At 40.3% G+C, this 21403-nt stretch overlaps 1 protein-coding gene across 4 annotated transcripts in view; it reads left to right on the top strand.

Annotated features, from left to right (window-relative positions):
• The window catches only part of LOC125464136 (rasGAP-activating-like protein 1), a 250170-nt gene that overhangs the window by 188998 nt on the left and 39769 nt on the right, over positions 1 to 21403 (top strand). For all 4 annotated transcript variants that reach the window (XM_048556259.2, XM_048556258.2, XM_059655017.1 and 1 more), the window contains 4 exons: positions 1060 to 1124; positions 11141 to 11253; positions 16615 to 16807; positions 20057 to 20194. In XM_048556259.2, coding sequence (XP_048412216.1) covers positions 1060 to 1124; positions 11141 to 11253; positions 16615 to 16807; positions 20057 to 20194 — 509 coding nt within the window. The remainder of the gene's footprint in view (positions 1 to 1059; positions 1125 to 11140; positions 11254 to 16614; positions 16808 to 20056; positions 20195 to 21403) is intronic.

Raw genomic sequence — 21403 nt, 5'->3', positions numbered from 1 at the left:
TGTTACATTGTTGAAGTGGAACTGGTTCAGACATTGGCTTTTGTGGTAGAGTGAAAATATATGGGACAATTTAAACTCCATAACCAATGGCTTTGTCCATAAAATGCAACTGGCTAATCTGCAATTTTCAACACCAATAACTCTGGCATCAGAATATCGTACATGGAACCAATATGGAATTTTGTGCTACTCTCGGTTGGCCTGCCTATGGTGACAGTTGTTTCAGTTAAAGCTGCCAAGATGTCAGTAAGGCTGTTGGAGGTGGTTTAAAGGAACATTCTCGTTTCGAGTCCCTGAGAAGCAGTGAGGTTTCTTTAAGCCTTCAAGAAAAGTCTGCGTCTTTAGGTTGACTCCTGTCAAAAGCACCTCCCCACCTGCTCATTTTCATGCTTCCCCAATGGGCAGCTGCTACCCACCACTGGAAACTGACAAGGAGCTGACTAGTCACAGACAGATGATACCTGACAGTCCAAGCCTTCTGGGTTTCAGGTGTGAGCTCCAGCAGGGGGCTGCTTCAGCTCCTGCTGAAGTTAAAATTGATTCTGCAGCATTCCAAGGGTCACAGGCTCATATGACCATTGAAGAATAGGTTTGTGTGAATTCATAATCACTTAAAACCAGTCTGAAGCTGTTGGGATGTCTCTTGTCTATATTATACAAAGCCGTAGTCCCAGAGTTTTAGATCTCTTCTTGGCATTCCTCTTTTTTTTTGCTGCATTAGAGGGAAGAGTTTAATCAAACTGGCAATGCTAACAACATGTTTGACTCAGAAGCTCATGAAATTAAGATTGTGGAGGTGTTTGGAAAATTCATGGCTAATTATCATGTATTTAAAAGAATACGAAGATGATAAAATGCTGAAATGCTTTTGACTTTGATATCAACATACCAATTTATCCTGCTCAATAATTAGATCTATTCCTATCAAATATGGTCTACAGACAAGATATTATAAAAAGTACTAAATTCTTTTCAGAAATAAGTAAACATGCAGGCTGCTATGCATTGAAAGTTTCAGTATTTCGTTTTACTAAGCAATATGTTTTCTGTTTTACACAGCTGATCCAAATACTCTTTTCAGATCCAATTCCTTGGCTTCAAAGACTATGGAACAGTTTATGAAGGTAAGTGTTTTTAAATTGTGAAATAACTGTCTTCTTCTTGTCTCTATGTTGATCTTGCAAACTCATGAGATTGAGTGATCAAATTATGATGTCGTGGACACGTATGAAATTGTCGTCTTTCATTTACTTTAAACTAATATTGCCTGCTAAGTTGTGAGTTTTAACAAGGAAATCAGCAAATCATTAGGGATCCTGGAGATTAACCTGTCACCCCTAGTTCAATCTCAAACACTCAGTTGGGAGGAATTACGTCCTTCTTGTTTTTTTATTGTGAGAATGAATTTAGTGGCTACCCTGATACTGCAGGAAATTAATTTCTCTCTGGCTTAGGTTGTCTACAGAGTAAAACAGATACTTGAACAAACTCCACTAGTTTTCGGGAATGCAGCATCTGAAGGAAATTGCAGGTTCCTAGATAAATAGAACCAGGCCTTTAGCCTGTAGAAACACAGGTAACCTAGGCTTTATTTTGGAATGTTCACTAGTGCCTTGGAGAAACATGCAATATATTGTACTACAGTTTTCACTTTTCTGCAGACTACACAACGTAGCTGTTTCAGAGATAGTAGGAACTGCCGATGCTGGAGAATCTGAGATAACAAGGTGTAGAGGTGGATGAACACAGCAGGCCAAGCAGCATCAGAGGAGCAGGAAGGCTGACATTTCGGGCCTAGACCCTTCTTCAGAAAGGCCCGAAAATCAGCCTTTCTGCTCCTCTGATGCTGCTTGGCCTGCTGTGTTCATCCACCTCTAACACCTTGTTATCTCACAACATAGGTGTACTGTTTTATTAACAGCAGAATCTGAGTACATAAGTCATCTGGGCCTAATGTTACCCACCAGAAGGCTTTTGAAGAGAGGAAATTCCTCCTTAGACACTGCAAATGATGCTAGAGAATTGGAGACTTGTCAATCCAGCACCTTCGCCTGTCGAGGGAGAGAAGGTTAAACTGACACACTTAGTTAATCTTTAATTAATCATGTACTGTGGACAACTCATAATTGGAGATTAAATGAGTGAATACACAGAAATAAATTAGTTAATTAAGGACATTTATAATTCATACATTAAACGAAATATGTGATTAGTGTAATGCATTTATTTTAAAGAATTTAGTTTTTGAACAATGGGATTACAATGATTTTATAGCACAATAAAAGATGATTCGGCTCAGTATTCCTGCTCTTTGGAAGTGCTAACCAGTTAGTACCACAATTATGCTGTTTTTAGTTTTACAAAATATGAAAGGAATATACATACATTTATTATTTCCTTTTGACAGTTTCTGTTGCACCACTTGACTTACTTCTTCCACCATCCTTTCTGCTGAAAGGTCTGTGAACGGTGAGTCCCCTTCCTTCACCACTGAGTGCTAAATCCAATCCAATGGATTTTCGCATGGAAGTCAAAATGCCAGTATTTCAGATGGATGCAATGAAGAAAGAGCATTGCCTCCAACAACTCAAGGACATGCTATTGATAGACTGCAGCTAACCTCTTAGCTCAATCTTATTTTGCTGTTAGATTGTTTTTAACTGGGACCATGACTGTCCATGCTCTACTCTTTGATGGGATGTGTAGAACAATGCAAGTTATAACAAAAGAAGTGATAACTCAGCACAGCTAGAGCAATCCAAACTTATCTCAATGCCTTGCATTTTCTTGTTAGCGTGATGTCATTTTCTGTTTACAACTATTTATTTGTTCTAATTCTTTTAGAAGGCACAACAATCTCTGCTCAACCATTCCCTGAGACACTTTTTTTTCCATACATTCACAACCATCTGATAATACAGTCACAGAGACATAGAAATGTACAGCACAGAAACAGACCCTTCAGTCCAAACAGATATCTTAAATTAATCTAGTCCCATTTGTCAGCATTTGGCCCATATCCTTCTAAACCCTTCCTATTCATATACCCATCCAGATTCCTTTTAAATGTTATAAACTGTATCAGTCTCCATCACTTCCTCTGGCAGCTCATTCCATACACACACACCACCGTCTGTGTGAAAAAGGTGCCTGCTTTTTAATTTTCCCCCTCACCTTAAAACAATGTCTCTAGTTTTTGACTACACCACCCCACCCCAGGGAAAAGACCTTGTCTATTTACCCTATCCACGCCCTTCATGATTTTATAAACCTCTTTAAGGTCACCCCTCAGCCTCTGATGCTCTAGTTAAATTAGCTCCAGTCTATTCAGCCTCTCCCTATAGCTCAAACCCTGGCAAAGTCCTTGTAAATCTTTTCTGAACCCTTTCAAGTTTCACAACATCCCTTCTATACCAGGGAGACCAGAACTGCATGCAGCATTCCAAAAGTGGCTTAGCCTTTGACCTGCAACATGACCTCCCAACTCCTATATTGACCAATAAAGGCAAACATACCAACTGGCTTCTTCACTACCCTATCTACCTACAATTCCACTTTCAAAGAACTATGAACCTGCACTCCAAGGTCTTTGTTCAGCCAGACTCCCCAGGACTTTACCATAAAGTGCATAATTTCTGCCCTGATTTGTCTTTCCAAAATGCAGCACCTTACATTTATCTAAATTAAGATCCATCTACCACTGCTCAGCCCATTGATCCATTTGATCATGTTCCCATTGTGTATTGTGAAGTAACCTTCTTCACTGTTCACTACACCCCCAATTTTGGTGTCATCTGCAAACTTACTAACCATCCTTCCTATGTTCATATCTAAATCATTTATAAAAATGACAAAAAGCATTGGACCCAGTGCCGATCCTTGTGGCACACTGCTGGTCATTGGCCTCCGGTCTGAAAAGCAACCCACCACCATTACTGTCTGACTTCTACCTTTGAGCCAGTTCTGTACTCAAGTGGATAGTTCTCCCTATATTTCATGTGATCTAACTTTGCCAACCAGTTTAACATGAGGAAACTTTTCAAACGCCTTACTGAAGTCCATATAGATCACATCCACTGCTCAGCCCTCATCAAGCCTGTTCGTTACTACTTCAAACACTCAACCAAGTTAGTGAGACACTATTTCGCACGTACAAAGCCATGATGTCTATCCCTAATCAATCCTTGCCTTTCCAAATACATATAAACCCATTCCCTCTAACAACTTGCCCACCACCAATGTCAGGCTCACCAGGCTATAGTTCCCTGGCTGTTCCTTACCACCTTTCTTAAGTAATGGCACCACATTAGCCAACCTCCAATATTCCAACACCTCACCTGTGGCTATCGATGATACAAATATCTCAGCAAGGGGCCGAGCAATCACTTCCCTAGCTTCCCACTGAGTTCTAGGACACACCTGATCAGGCCCTGGGGATTTATCCACATTTATGCGTTTTAAGCTGTCCAACAGCTCCTGCTGTGCAATATGGACATTTTTAAAGACCTCGCTATTCATTTCCCCACATTCTATGTCTTCCATATTCTTCTTCACAGAAAACACTGATGCAAAATATTCATTTACTATCTCCCCATCTCCTGCAGTTCCACACATAGGCGGCCTTGCTGAACTTTAAGGGGCCCTATTTTCTCCCTTGTTACAAAAACAGAAGTTGCTGGAAAAGCACAGCAGGTCTGGCAGCATCTGTGCAGAAAAAATCAGAATTAACGTTTCAGGTGCGGTGACCCTTCCTCAGAACTGATGGTGTCTGGGACCACATCAATTTATATGCAGAAAATAGGGAGGGGGTGGGGAAGGGAGTAAACAACAGGATAGAGCCCAAAGAGAAAGAAGAACAGTTGGGCAGACAAAGTAACTGGATACAATCTGGCTGGGAGGATGACTAGTTGTTAATGGGGCCTGTTAGTGACTATGACAGTTGGTGTGTAATGGCAGCCTGTATGATAACAAGGCCTTGTGTGTGGGGTAGAGGGCTAGGACACGGGAGAGTTTAGGTCCTAGAATTATTGAACTTGATATTGAGCCCAAAGAGCTGCAGAGTTCTGGATGTGAGTTTGCTCGCTGAGCTGGAAGGTTAGTTTTCAGACGTTTCGTCACCATTCTAGGTAACATCATCAGTGAGCCTTCGACGAAGCGCTTTATCTATTTAGGTTTCCTTGGGTTGGTGATGTCATTTCCTGTTCTTTTTCTCAGGGGATGGTAGATTGGCTCCAAATCAACACATCAATAACACATTGATTTGGAGCCAATCTACCATCCCCTGAGAAAAAGAACAGGAAATGGCATCAGCAACACAGGAAATGACGTCACCAACCCAAGGAAACATAAACAGATAAATAGAAAGCGGGACATAACACCAGCGCTTCGTCAGAGGCTCACTGATGATGTTACCTAGAATGGTGACAAAACGTCTGAAAACTAACCTTCTAGCTCAGCAAGCAAACTCACATCCAGAACCTCAACCTGAGCTACAAATCTTCTCAAAACTCGCTAGCTGCAGAGTCCCCAGGCAGAAAATGAGGTGTTGTTCTTCCAGCTTGCAGTGAGCTTTGCTGGAACGCTGCAGCAAGCCAGAGACAGAGATGTTGGCCTGGGAGCAGGGTGGTGTGTTAAAGTGGCCCAAGTCTCCCTAGTTACCCTTTTGCCCTTAACGTATTTATAAAAACTCTTTGGATTCTCCTCAACTGTATTTGCCAAAGCTATCTTAGTCCTCTTTTTGGCCTATTGATTTCCCTACTGCCTTTATACGCTTTGAAGGATTCACTCAATCTCTGCTGTCAATACCTGACATTTCCTTCCTTTTATTCTTGACCAAAACCTCAATTTCTCTAGTCATCCATCATTGTCTACACCTATCAGCCTTACCCTTCACCCTAACAGGAACATATTGTCTCTGAACTCTGTTTATTTAATTTTTGAAGGCTTCCCATTTTCCAGCTGTTTTTACTTGGAAACATCCGCCCCCAATCAACTTTGAAAGTTCTTGCCCGATACCGTCAAATTGGCCTTCGTCCAATTTAGAACATTAACTTTTAGACCCGGTCTGACCTTTTCCAACACTATTTTAAAACTAATTTAGTTATGGTTGCTGGCCCCAAAGTGCTCCCCCACTGACATCTCACTCACTTGCCCTGCCTTATTTCCCAAAATTAGGTCAAGTTTGCACCTTCTCTAGTAGGTCCATCCACAAATGGAATTGGAACATTTTCTGGTACACGCTTAACAAATTCCTCTCCATCCAACCCCTTAACACTATGGCAGTTCCAGTCTATGTTTGGAAAGTTAAAATCCCCTACCATAATCAATATATTATTCTTCCAGATAACGTAGATCTCCTTACAAATTTATTTCTCGCAGATTACGGGGGGCTATAGTAAAATCCCAATGAGGTGATCATCCCTTTTTTATTTCTCAGTTCCACCCAAATAACAGCCCTGGGTGTATTCCCAGGAATATCTTCCCTAGTACAGTCATGATTAGTATCCCTAATCAAAAAATGGCACTCCACCTCCTATCTTGCACATCCCCTCCCACACACACCCTCCATTTTATCCTTCCTATACCAACTGTATCTTGGAACATTAAGCTACCAGTCCTGTCCATCCCTGAGACATGTCTCTGTAATTGCTATGATATCCCAGCCCTAACCATGTTCCTAACCATACCATGAGCTCATCTGCCTTACCTATTAGGCCTCTTGCATTGTAATAAATGAAGTTGCATTTATCAGTCCTATCTAGCCCTCTCCTTTGTTCCTGCCGGCCTTAACTGTTTGACTTACTCCTCTGCCCAAACCTACCAGTCTCAGACTGTTCTCTTCCCTCACTATCTCCTTAGCTGTCACGCCCCACCCCCTCACTCACCCACCCCCTTACTTGTTTAAATCCTCCCAAGCATCTCTAGCAAATCTCCTGCCAGTATTTTAGACGTCGTCCAAATAGGTGCAATCTGTCCTCCTGAGACAGGTCACTTCTACCCCAGGAGAGGTTCCAATGATCCAAAAATGTGAATCCTTCTCCCCTACAGCAGCTCCTCAGCCACATATTCATCTGCTCTTTCCTCCTGTTCCTACCCTCACTAGCTCATGGCGCTGGGGGTAATCCAGATATTACTATTCTCAAGGACCTCCTTTTTAAATTCCTGCCTAACTTTCTATATTCTCTACTCAGGAAAAGAAAAAGATATGACTCTATGTCGTTATTCCAATGTGTATAATGACCTCCTGTAGGTCCCTCTCCCCTTTGAGAATATTCTGCAACATCTCCGAGCTATCCTTGATCCTGGCACCAGGGAGGCAACACACCATTCTGATATCTCGCTGTTGGCCGCAGAATCGTCTGTCTGTGCCTCTGTCTAGCGAGGCCCCTATCACAATTGATCGCTTGAAACCTGACGTACCCTTTGTTACATGACAGCCAGTCTCGGTACCAGTAACCTGGCTGTTAGTGCTACATTCCCCTGAGGGTCCATCACCCCCTCCAGAGCAGCAAACTTGTTTGAGATGTGGCCAGCCACAGGAGACTCCTGCCTGACCTGCGTCCCTCTCCTACCTTTCCTGGAGGCAACCCTTCTACCTGACTGAATCTTTGGTTTATCTCCCTCCCTGCAACTGCCATCCACCACACCCCCTAGCTCCTGCAAATACCCCATTACCTCTAAATGCTGCTCCAACAAATCCATGTGATCCAATAGGGTTTGCAACCAAACACACTTTCTGCAGGCATAATCATCAGGAACATGGAAATTCTCCCTAATCTCCCACATGCAACGGGAAGAACACATCACTCTACTTAAGGTCATCTTTGCACCTAAACAATCTACTAACCCAGAAAGTAACACAGTCCTCCTGCTCTGAAAAACCCTGCTCCAGGCTACTTAGTACCTATGTTTTATATTTTTAAAATTTAATCAAGGGACAGATCTCAATAAATCATATAATCAAAAAAACCCCACTCCAATCACTATTGTAGATTTACAAAAAACAAACAGTAAAGTTACACTTAAAAAACTTTCCACTTAGCTGCTCCCTGATGTGCACTTGCCCACACAAGTTTCTCCAAGGTCAACTGTGAATTTTGCTGTTTGTTAATTTTTCTAAGATGAACTCCGATGTTCAGAGATACTTGAAATCAAATAACAAAGGCAGTAGCTGTGCAGATTCATTTCTGGGTCAGACAGCAGTATAGGTCTCTTTCTCTGTTTGGATCATTTCCCATGTGGCCACTACATTCATTTCTCTTCCTCAACAAGTAGAAGTAATGAATTAATCAGAAATTAAGATTGTGAAGGCATTTCGCATTGATTTTTAAATTTGTTTATTTGTCTATTCATGGAATGTGGACCCTTGATAGCATCATCTGTTCATCTGTTCAAGCCATTCTTTACCCTGGCATGGCTGAGAAACAAACATTCTGTATGTAATGTAAAAACAGATTTCAGGATTCTTACTGTAGAGTCATTGAGTCAAATAGCATGGAAACCGACCTTTTAGCCAACCTGTCCAAGCCGATCAGGTTTCCCAAACTATACCAGTCCCTTGTGCCTGCGTTTGGTGCGTATCGCTCTAAACCTTTCCTATTCATGTACCTGTCCAAATGTCTTCTAGATGTTGTAACTGTACCTGCATCTACCTCTTCCTCTGGCTATTCATTCCATGTATGCACCAGCCTGTGTGTGAAAACATTTTATGTCAGTTCCCATTTAAATCTTTCCCCTCTCACTTTAAAATTATGCCGTCTAGTTTTGAACACCCCTACCCTAGGAAAAAGACCTTTGCTATTCACCTTTTCTTCCCCTTATGATTTTATAAACCTCTACAAGGTCATCCCTTAACTTCCTATGTTCCAGGGAAGATGTCGCAGCCTATCCAGCATCTGCTTATAACTGGTACCTTCCAATCCCAGCAACATCCTAGTAAATCTTTTCTGCACCCTTTCCAAAAGAATTATATCCTTCCTTTGGAAGGGCGACCAGAACTGCACGTAGCATTCCAAAAGTGGCCTCACCAATGTCCTGTACAGCCGCAACATGATGTCCCAACTCCTATACACTATTCTCTGACCAATGAAGGTAAGCATACCAATGTCTTCACCATCACCCTGTCTACCGGCAACTCGACTTTCAAGGAACTATGAACCTGAAGCTCTAGGCCTTTCTGTTTGACAATTCTCCCCAGGACCCTACCATTAACTGTGTAAGTCCTGTCTTTGTTTGTCTTACCAAAATGCAATAGCATGCACGTATCCAAATTAAACTCCATCTGTCTTGAGCAAATCTGGAGAGTTCCCCAACCATGTACTGGACCAGCACATGGTGTTAATTTACTGACTGTGAACAGTATAGACAGCTCGAATTCTTAGCCTTGGAATGACTAACTGCGCAATAAAGAAACACACAGCAATATTATGTCTCCTTGATATAACACTATCTCTGATGCTTGTCCTTTTTGTCACCTTCATGTGAGGAAACCACATTACTGGCTCAATTGGGATTTACATTTTTAATGGCAGCATTAGATTATTGTCGTATTATCATATATTCATCAATATTCGTAACAGAATTTGCATCCACCAGAACGAGCTGATAGTGTGTCCACTATTTCGTTTGTTAAAATTTAAATGGAGTGGAACTATACAAACTATAATCTATATATAGTTTAAAGTCAATTAACGACTTGTGCCTCTGAGAATAGCATTGGGATTTTTTTTGTGAAAAGTGTTAGACAATAAATATCACGATAACAAGAAGTCTTGTGGTTTGGTAAATAGCACCCCTACCTCGTGTCTGGGGGTTTAGGTTCATGTCTCACTCTAGGACATGTGCTGAGAGAAAGCGTGATTGTGATAATGGACATAGGTGAGAAACAGGCCATGAATCCTCCTGACAATTTTCCATAGAGGGAAGTAAAAAAATGTGAAGAGAGAGAAATAGTTTGTATTTTTATAGTGGTATATATATAGATGTTGTCTAATACATTTAAATTAATTCTGGCAAGTCAATTGTTCATTGGTTTAGAAGATGCCTTCAAAGCCCCCCCACAGCATATCTTAATTAAAAGCATGAGTCATTGCTGTCTCTTCTAGTTAAAAGAGATATAATGATTTCTGAAAGGTTAGTTCAAAACAGCTTAAAATTAGAACAGTATAAAGTATCACCAAAGTTCCTGCCAGGAGGCTTACATTTGATCCCCTAATTTGTGGATTAAAGCAAAATGAGATATTAATACTGAGTTTGGTACAGGAGACCGAAATTTGGACATAGAAACTTTTCTGTTTTGACATTTTTAAGACAATTCTTATGAAGGGTCATCAGCCCACAATCTTTGACTTCATTTGTTCATATTCCTATTTTAGTATATTGCTAAATGGTTTATATTTTACATGTCGATCCTAATTTTAAGTAAGCCTGTTAGTCACTTGAATTTGCTGCAGGAGGTGATAAAACAGTGGCCTCAGTTGACTGATAAGCAAGAGAAGCAAGGGAATGCTCTAGGGCCATCTGGGCCAAATCCTATATTTGCAGCTAGTGGAATCGAAATTCAAATAATAGACTTGGAATTATAACGTTCAGTTATGGTGGCCATGAAACTAATCAAGCATTAAAAACCTGCTAATGTTCTTTATACGTGGCTCACATGTGACTCCAAACTCAGAGGAATGTGGTTGACTCAGCTGCCCACTGCAATGGCCCAGCAAACCATTCGGTTCAAGGGCACTTAGGACCGGGCAAATAATGCTGGCTTTGTCAGCAAAGCCCATATCCTGTGAAAAATTAAACAGTAATCTGAGGTTCATAGCTGGCAATATGAAGTAGGTATGTTAGCGCATACCTCTAAATTATGAAGATTGTGGATAACTCTTGGGTCATGCCATCCTGCACGGGAAATATAAACACAACAAATATTGTACCTTCTGTTTTTAGCGGATAAGGCAAACTGGCTGGAATCACTGTGCAGCTATTGGGAAGGAAACCTGTAACAGCAACTTTTAATAGACAAAGAAAATAATGGTGCATTTGTTTCTTCTGTCGTAGGGAGAAGTCCTTGCCCAGATTTCTCTTCTATATGTTACAAAATGTTTGAGTCATATCTAATTTGGATAATGGTTCTCATTTCTTACAGCTGGTTGGAATGCCGTATTTACATGAGGTGCTGAGGCAAGTCATTAACCGTATTTTTGATGAAAAGAAATACATCGAACTGGACCCTTGTAAAATTGACCTTAACAAAACAAGGTACAACTATTATGTAGCTGTGATCTTAAGTGACTTATCTGCTCATCTTTCTCCTGACTTCTTCATTTGACCTCCAAAGCCATCAACTTTTTAAAGTACTTGAAGATGTTGGTTTGCCCTAAAATAAACTACAGATGTTAGGAATCAAACAGAAACATTGGAAATATTCAGCAAGCCATGTAACATTACTTTGATGGCAGACTTTTCTTTCCAAACCTGGAAGATTATCAGATTATGAGAAAAGATCAAAACAATATGAAAGGCAACAGACATATGCATGCAAACACAACAATAGAACTTATGCTGGTATTGGAGATTTAAAATAGAAAAACATCCAATGTGCTTAACAAGAAAGATAGCAATAAAAAACCAGTTTTGCATTGTTTGTTTTTTCCACACAGAAGTCAGAAAAGGTAGCCAAACACTAGATCAAGGAAGTAAGTGTATAGAAGCAACACACACACACACACACACACACACACACACACACACATGTTCTGAAATTCAATCAGATCTGTAACCTACCTTTGCGTGACAAAACTTTAAAATGAGAAGGGAGAAGGTTAAATAGCAAGAAGCATATCAATGTACGAAATGGTAGAAACATTAATGAAATAGAAGCCATCTATATGAGACATAGGTTGCCAATCCTACCTGATTGCTCTGTGTTATGCTCCCAAGCGCACAGAGGATAGAGAAAATAGGTAAAGAAAGTTAGTAGACAACTCCAATGCAACAATGAGCAGAGGTAGCTTTGACAGGTGGACCTAAAGGTCAAAGGGAACAGGGTGGGGTGAGGTGAGATATATATCCTTTACTAGGTTAGATTGCACTCTAGCCTGTGTAACTACCATAGCCAGAGAAACTCCTCAGTCATGTTTCCTCAGTTTGCACTTTGGCAGCAGCAGTAACCGTCTGTTGGTAAGATTTGATTTTATTTGTTTTGATTTATTGTTATCACATGTATCTAGGTACAGTGAAAAGTTTTGTTTTGCACGCAGGACAGAGAGATTATTCCATACAAGTGCATAGGGTAATAGAACATAGTGAAGAATACAATATTTAAGATAAATGTTAAGTCACCATAGTTCTACCAGTCCATTAGTCTGTTCTCTCACTAGAGAGAGAGACAACTGGTGGTGGTTTAACCTGAGAGTCACCATTCCTTAGGTGACGGGAGAGGTCGAGAAGGAGAGTCTTTCACTGTAACCTTGAGTAATACTGTTGGCATTAGTCTACATCACAAAACAGCTATCAAGCCAACTGAGCTACAGATCTAATGCTATGTGGAGGTGAACAATGAATGTGCCTTAGTGAAGATTTTCCAGTTTGAATATGTTGCCAATTGGCACTAGCGGGAATGACCTTTGTGAAAAAATTGCAGTGTAGCAGCAAAAACAATGGTGCAGCATCAGATCGGTAATTTTAGCAGGGTGCGGCAGATTCTTGTAAGAATAATCCTCTCTGCTGCTCATCATGTAACATGAGGTTTCTGTACCATTGCTCACGAGGTAGATTTATGTCACTGTTCCTTTTTGGAGAAGGGAATCTAAAGAAGCTGCTAGGCTTCTTGTGGTAGAGAAAGTCTTGGGAATCGAACAAGAAAATGCTCTTGTCTGGAACAAGATGCAGCTTATTGCTCAGTAGCAACTAGGTACAGATTACGCTGATATGACGACATTGGTACTCTGAGGATTACCTGGATGGTAGGTCTTATTGTTTCAACATCTCAGGTTGTTCCCCCACTCGACTCATGTGGCATTATCATTGTAGGTGGTGCTTAAGGCCCACCTCAGCATTAACCCTTTCAGATGTGTAAACCCTTTCAGATGTGACCTTTTTTGCAACAATTCCCATACCCATTGTAGATCTTTCAATACCAACTGTATTTAACTGTTAATCTATCATTCCTCTCAAAACATGCTGGTTATTTTGATTTAAATTTTAATGTTAAGTGGTTAAAATCAAATCATTTGCCTTTGATCTGTCACTCCAGGTTTTCAAAGCAAGATCATCACAATGAGTCTCAATCTTCACTTCTTTTATCAGTTCTCTCCTTCCCAACTTCTCTTGAAGATGCTGGTTATTGTGTTCAATGAGATTGGGTTATCTGCTAGTCAGTCAATACTTCAATATAAAATCTCAATTTTCATTCCACTCCAGTCAGTGATCAGGCTTTGCTTCTCAACCATATTTGATGGGGAACTGAAATAGTGTTTGGCTTCTTGTTTACATATATAATCTGCCTAATGCCTATTTTGAAACCGAGAATGACATATTTAGCAATGTCCCAACCCACAAGCAGATTGGATCTAGGTTGTTGCACTATTAAATTTGCCACTGTTGAGTATATTTTGAAACATTTTAAATGACATATACATACAGGGCGGCATGGTGGCTCAGTGGTTAGCATTGCAGCCTCACAGCCGCAGGGACTTGGGTTCGATCCCAGCCTTGGGTAACTGTCTGTGTCGAGTTTGCACATTCTCTCCGTGTCTGTGTGGGTTTCTTCCGGGTGCTCTGGTTTCCTCCCACAGTCCAAAGATATGCAGGTTAGGTGGATTGGCCATGCTAAATTGCCCGTAGTGTTCAGAGGTGTTGTGGGTTATAGGGGGGTGGAGTTGGGTCTGGGTGGGATGCTCCAAGGGACGGTGTGGACTTGTTGGGCTGAAGGGCCTGTTTCCACACTGTAGGGAATCCAATCTACACAAAGTATTCAGAAATAGAAAAAAGTAATTTCTAGGCTACTGGTGCTAAAAGATGAGCACTTTAGTGTCGCTGCAAAAACCTATTTGTCTTGCGATGCTGAGTAAGTGACATTTAACTGTGCAGCTTCACAAATATCCTGTAGTTAAGCCTATTACTTCCACATGAACTTAATAATCAACATAAATAACTCATGACGCACATTTTTACCAATGTTTTGTTGATTTACAAATTGCACTGGTCTCAGTGTCTGACTTAGGAATATGCAAAAAAAAATGCATTTGATTCAAAGGTCTTCCTTAGAAGTCAAAATAAGTTACGAGTTAATTACTGTAAAAATAGAGTGTTTTGGATGCAGCTAATAAAATTGTTTAATAGGCAACCATTTAACTATGTACAACTGACTCTGTAGTTGCTAAGTTACATTCTGATATTAAATTTGACATGAATTCAAGTTTATCTTTTCCACGGTGATGCAAATGAAACACCTGCAACATTCCAAACTGATTGTTTGGATTTGACGTATATCTTTGAAAGATGAATATTTGTTTAATATTGTGACCACCTTCTCAAGGAATTTGATATACATGTCACCGCTTGTGTTGTATCTGGATGAAACATCATTTTATAAAATACAGAACAAAAACAAAAAGCAAATACGATGACAGATGCTAAAAATCCAAAACAAAAGAAAAGACTTAATTCACAGCATCTGTGAAAAGAACTGGCTGTATGAGGGCCTCGATTTTAACCATCTATGTGCCTGAACAAATTGTGCTGTCTGGCTGCCTGTTGGTTTTGCTACCATAGCAACAAAATGCTGAGCTAAGCAATATTGGGGGCCACCACCCTGGCCAGTTCCAAAATGGAGGCAGGATTTGAGGAGGCAGGGAGAGTGAGAATGATTGGAGTTGTTTTTAAGTTTTGCTCTCTCTAGTTATTGTCTGACTGAAAATTCTGAGAATAGAAACCGAGTCAGTAAGAAATAAGTAAAAAGTCTACAGAGGTCTACAGAAGCTGTTTGCATTGACTGGTGACTTTGGAATTCAGGCAAGATATACAGGCCTTGTGCCTGTAATATAACCCATTGTCATAGGATTCCATGAAGGCCTGGAATTCATCTTTGAAAACTATGAAGATGGCAAATTATGATTCCTTTATTCTTTTTAAACTACCTCTGCGTCTGTCTGTTTGTCTGTGTGTGAATGGGAGTTTATGTTTTAAAAAAAAGGGTTTCAATCTCATCTAAATATTATTAGATTGCCTTGTTGTTCATCTGTATTATGTTAAAATTACATTATTAATAATAAAGTGTTAATTTTTGCTCAAGTTATAAACTTGGTATCCAAGGTCTGTTATTTATAAAGTCTGGTTAGGAATAATTGATCAGTTTTGAGGGTCATGGAATGTTTTAAGATCCCTATGTTGCAAATCCAGTGATAGTGAGGTTGACTTGGTGTGGCTTGCTACCTCTATTGTCGTAACAATAGATTCTTGACTAACAAGGGAGTCAAAAGTTATTCGGGATAAATGGGTAAGTGAAGCTGATTTGCTTTAATCTTACTGAATGGAAGAACAGGCTGGAGAGGCCAAATGGCCCACTCCTGTTCCTAATTCACATGCTTGTATGTTTGAATAAGGCAGCAAAAAAATTGCTGGCACCTAGGGAATTGTTCATTTATGTATCTCGTAAATAGTCCGATATCTGACAAATAGGGATTTTGCAAACATTTAAATTATTGCCACACAAAATCAACATTTACAGTTCCATGATTTTTTTAGAATATCTTCATTTAATAGGTAGTGCGTAATAGCTCTTATTTTACAGCTGATCTATCACTATGTACATTATTCAGTGATAAACAGTGTCTATGATTCCTTCCTATCCATATTCTGAATTAGTTTTTAGTTTTCTCAAATGTCATTGAGAACTGGATTATCAACAATAGCACAGACTGGTTGTTTATTTTGATATCTTTATTGAACCCTATCATCAAAGCAGCGAGTTCAGTAATAAATTATCATACTATCTTTGTTTTCTCTGCTATTCAATTAACTGTAAACTTACTCTTCTTCACTTCTGTCTTAACCCATAACTTGGACTTAATGTGAAAACTGTCTCCTCCATCCATGAGTTTATGATGACACAATTAGTATTTAGATCTTGCCTTGATGGGACTGAATACTGATATTAAGAGAGCAGTCTAGACTGACTCTCCCTACAGCTTTGCCTGTTACCTGTGGTGTTTCTTATGGTTGTGTTCGCATAGGAGTCAGCCTGAGCTCAGGACCTCACTATTTGTACTTTTTATTACTCCAGTTCTGCGCTTTGCCATGTTTGTATGGGAACATATCACCCCATGTCCTGGTGCCATATGTGCAGTGAGCTGAGATTAATTTCATCAAAACTGTTAACAATAATGAAGGCTAATAACATTTTAAATCATAGAAGTCTGTTTTTGCTTCTGGTTTGTACTTAAGTAGTATCAAAAAATAATTGTTGCAGCAAATGTCTTTAAAAGAGTGCAATCAATTTAAAGTTGTAGAACATAATGTTCCAATTAAATTAGCATTTTGTTGAAGCTATGAGTAAAGGTGCATGAAGGAGAAGATAAGTACCTGTGCTGACTAACGTTTCTTACAATGCTCCAAAAGGAGGATTTCATTCAAAGGGAGTCTTTCAGAAGCTGGTGTACGGGAATGTAGCCAAGAGCTTCTAAAATCTTACCTGACTGATGTGATGGATGCCATTGTGGGCTCAGTGGAGCAGTGTCCTTCAGTTATGAGAGTAGCCTTCAAACAGTTACATAAACGAGTGGAAGACCAATTTCCAGAAGCACACAATGAGGTATGTGCAGTGAATGTGTGACTGGGAGGGAATTCCATCCATTGAGACAGTGCGTGGTAATTCTACAATATTAGTAAACACAAGTTAAAATTGCCCCAAAGCTCAAAGCTGCACAATTGCCAACAATTACTGATCTATTGGCAATTCTTTTGCAGCTAACAGAAACCATCTCCCTGTCAAGTGAGCTGACTTCCTGAGCAAATTCCACCCAATGGCCATATCAATGATAATGGTCTGACATTCAGTTGCTCGTCAGAGCACAGTTCTAAGGAAGGGTCACTTGACCCGAAACGTTAACACTGATTTTCTCCCCACAGATGCTGCCACACCTGCTGAGCTTTTCCAGCAATTCCTATTTTTTTGCTACAACAGTCCTGAGGCAGAATATCCAGAGGCGTGGTTGCTCGTGACTTCAACCAGGCCAATCTCAAGAACATCTGAATTTTGGAACATCATATCACAAGCAGAGATTGAAGAATGAGGACCCAGTGCAGAAAGTAGTGCAGTGTTGGTCTGAGGCAACAGAAGGACCTCTATGGGACTGCTTAGACTTGGTTAGATCTCAGGTGGAGTGTTGTGTTCAGTTCTGGGCACCACATAATAGTAAACATTGCAGAGAGTGCAGAAGAGATTTACAAGAACGGTTCCAAAGGGGAGAAACTTCAGTTATGAGGATAGATTAAAGAAGTCAGGACTGTTCTCCTTGGATAGAAGAACCAAACAGGATGTCTGATAGAAGTTTTCAAAATCATGAGGGGTCTGGATAGCTAAGAACAAATTGAGTGATTTGTGTTGGGAATGCATTGCATGGAAGTGCGGTGGAGCCAGGTTCAACTGAGGTATTCAAGAGGGCACTGTATGATTGTTTAAATAGAAACAATATGCAGGGGCCTGAGCAAAAGGCAAGAGAATGGTACTAAGTCATGGTGCTTATTTGGGCAGTCAATGCAGACACAAACAGCCTCCTTCTACACCTTAACAATTTTATAATTTGTTAATTCTAGAATCAGTTGGTCTCAGTGTGTACAGTTTGCAAACCCACAGCAGACAAACTGGGAGATACAGTCACAGTATTGTATACACTCAGCACGTGGAGTCCTTCAAGATGGATTCTCTTAAAGGCAAGGTATATATACAAGACTCAATGTTTTGATCACTCTGTGTCAATTGCCATTCGTCCTTTGAGAAGGGTTTCGGGTGAATTGACCTCAAGGCCTCACCTAGTATCCATTATTAGCCCAGGCCAAGCACCAGAAATTATAGAACAGAAGCAACTTGGGCTTGCCATTTTCTTTATATCAACCCGTCCTCACACCCCCCTCCAGGTTTGAGTGCCACCCTCTGTTCAGCATGATTTCACTTCCTCATGTCCCTCCGCTCACTTTAGGGTTGGTGTACTCTGATTGGTGCCCTTATTTTTAATTAAGCAACTGGGTTTAAAAAGTCAAAACTGCAAGCTCAGAATTGTAAGTTAGTGGAGAGCCAGAGAACTGCATCACCCTGTACTTCTAAACTGATAAATTACTGTGGTGCAGCGATTAATTTGGAACCTTACAGAGGAGCTCATTGCAATGTCACAGGGCATAGTAGCATAGAGGTGGCATGATGTCTCAGTGGTTAACACTGCAGCCTCACAGTGCCAGGGTGCCAGGTTTGTTTCCAGCCTCAGGTGATTGTCTGTGTCGAGTTTGCACATTCTCCCTCTGTCTGTGTGGATTTCCCCTAGATGCTCTGATTTCCTCCCACAGTCCAAAGATGTGCAGGTTAGGTGGATTGGCCATGCTGAAGTGTCCAGCAATGTGCTGCTTAGGTGAATTAGCCATGGAAAATACAGGTTTACAGGGATGGCGTTGTGGAGTGCTGTTTGGAGAGTTGGCGTGGACTTGTTGGGCTGAATGGATTGTTTCAACACTAGAGGGATTCTGCAGTTTAATCCCTTTACATTTCATAGAATGAAGACATGCTGTGTTTTTGTTTTTAATTTGTGTTTTTGGAGGAATGCAGCACCATTGAAACAAAGACTCATTTGCTACTTTGAGAGTTATTATATTAATTCACTGCTTGATAAAGAATGGAGTCATCTACCAGCATAAGTAACAAAAACTTGAATTTGTGTCGTGCCTTTAATGTAACAAATATCCCAACACACTTTGTAGGGGCTTTTGAGGATAGGGCAGTATGTCTCAGAATGGAATAAGATGTCCCCAGTACATTTTTGGACAGAATTGAACTTGTGTTGTGTAGGACTTATGGTGAAGAGTATGTAGGAGAATACTGGAGTTGTTGAAAGTGTGAGTAACTGTGTCTATGATGATGGGTTGAGATGACGGCAGAAAGAAGCAATGTGACAGAGTTGGAAATAAGTGAGCTCAGTGAATAGAGTAAGGAGTCCAAAGCTGAGCTCAGGATCAAACAAAACACAGAGAGGTTCCACACCAGTACTTCCACTCTGATTGTGCAGCCTGGAATGGGAGGAGTAACGGAGAGGGAATTAGCAGGAGGCATAATTTTGAATAATGTGAAAAATTAGTCTCTTGGCAATCTGCATATTGAAAAAGATGTTCTTCAGTATTAAATTAAAATAATTAATTCAGTTTTGACCCTTTTCTATTAATTATCAGGATAACATTTTCTGCAGTCGTTGCGTAACCCCTCTTGGGAGAGTGAACAAATCCTCCAGTATTCCCATCACAAACCATCTGGGGAAATTATTCCATAAGCATTCTGTGTCTGACACTGAGTTAAAGTTCTGCTGCACAATAAAACTCAGAAGTGGGCAGTATCATGTAAGAGTTAACAGGAATTGTAATTTTAAAAAAAAATTACTGTTGTAGTGATGAACTGGATCCCACTCAACAATGCTCATTCAATGTGATTAGTGACAATTGTGATTTGGTAGTCTTCTCAGAGAGTTGGCATTGGCGCCATGGACCAAGTGGTCTGGTTCTGCACTCTTTGATTCAATGATATACCCCAACACTTCTGTGTTGAATATGACAGAAGTTTAATTTAGTAAACCTAGTAATTTTACTAGAACTGCATTAGGAATGTGGTATACAACTTGATGACTGGAGGATCAAAGCCTGAAATTCTTTTGATAAAGCAATTGATAATTGGCATTAAGTTCTCAAAATCCAATACAATGAGATCAAAGATCGGTGGACGCTTATGAACAGAGAATAGGCTTACATGGCCAATAATTTCACTAACTACAATTTGTGCTAATTGGTTTTGTATTCTTTTTTTTAGGATGTCAAGTACTTGGCTATCGGTGGGTTTCTCTTCCTGAGGTTTTTTGCCCCAGCCATTTTAACACCCAAACTCTTCAGCCTGAGAGATCATCATGCCGACACGAGGACAGGAAGAACCCTGCTGCTTTTGGCGAAGGTGACCTTTTTGCAGCTCCCTCAGTGCTGAGCAACAGATAAATGTAAAGGCACATCCTAACAGTGAGCTGTCACCCAGTAGTGAGAGAACAGTGGTCAAGTGATCCAATACTCCTGAATGTAACCATTCTGTCCAGCAAAACCTTCAGAGGGGGAATTGAGCAGGGAGAGTTGATTGTGTGTACTATGATACTTTTCTACATCCATCGTGCATGGGGTTTGCAAAAGGATAATCCTATAGAAAAGGCAGCAAAAGTTGGTTCAAAATGAAAGAACATTCAGCAAAGATCACCACCTAACTTGCATTTGGCTTCTGCAATGCTTTGTTTTCATTCCTAGTAATATGAGCAGCAGGTACACCCCATTCTTAGTTGTCAAGATAAGGTAAAATAAATACGACGAATACCAGCAGGTCTGGCAGCGACTGTGGAGAAAGAAATGACTTCCCAGGTTCTGAAGAAGAATCAGAATCAAAACATTAACTCTGTCTCTCTCTCTCCATGAATGCTTTCAGATCTGCTGAGTTTCTCTGGCATTTTCTAGGTTTGTTTCAGATTTCCAGCGCCAGCAATAGTTTGCATTTAATTTTAGCAAGAGTAGCTGTTTTCATGAAGCAGTTATTTACAACAAAATGTCTTGCTAGAGCACAAAACAGGGCATTGTAAATGAACCACATTGAATGGGAATGGAATCAGGTAAAGACAAAATGAATTAAGTTTCTCTTCTGAAAAGTATTAATTGGGTTTGACAAATATCTTGACGCCTTTTTGTTTATTTTCTGGTGATTGCATATTTATTGGATTCAGTTTCATTTGTTGGGTTTTGAAATGGTGCCCTCTGGGTTGCTGTCCTGTAACCATCACACAGTGAAGAGGATCCTGAACTGTCTCTGGGAATTACAATGTAGGTTGGTGCCTTACACAGAAGAGTTTAGGACTCTGCATGATGGTGAAAGGAGAAATGTTGTGTCTGGTATGATTTCACAAGAAACTACCAGGGAAGGGCAGTTGGAAATTGGGTAAGTGGCAGTAAGAGTAGGGATATTCTGGAGGAAGTATTCCTGCATAGACAACAGGGACTGGAACGCTTGAGCTATTTGCTGTTCACAGTATGCTCTTTTCTACCTTGGAATGACGCCTGTTGGAATGCTTGCATTTTCTGCTTGTAATTCAGATTCCTAGCATTTTCCATTCTTTTATTCCCTAGCAGT

This window comes from Stegostoma tigrinum, chromosome 26, assembly GCF_030684315.1.
Source record: "Stegostoma tigrinum isolate sSteTig4 chromosome 26, sSteTig4.hap1, whole genome shotgun sequence".
Classification (NCBI taxonomy): Eukaryota; Metazoa; Chordata; class Chondrichthyes; order Orectolobiformes; family Stegostomatidae; genus Stegostoma; species Stegostoma tigrinum.
This window is presented reverse-complemented; position numbering and strand designations above follow the sequence as displayed.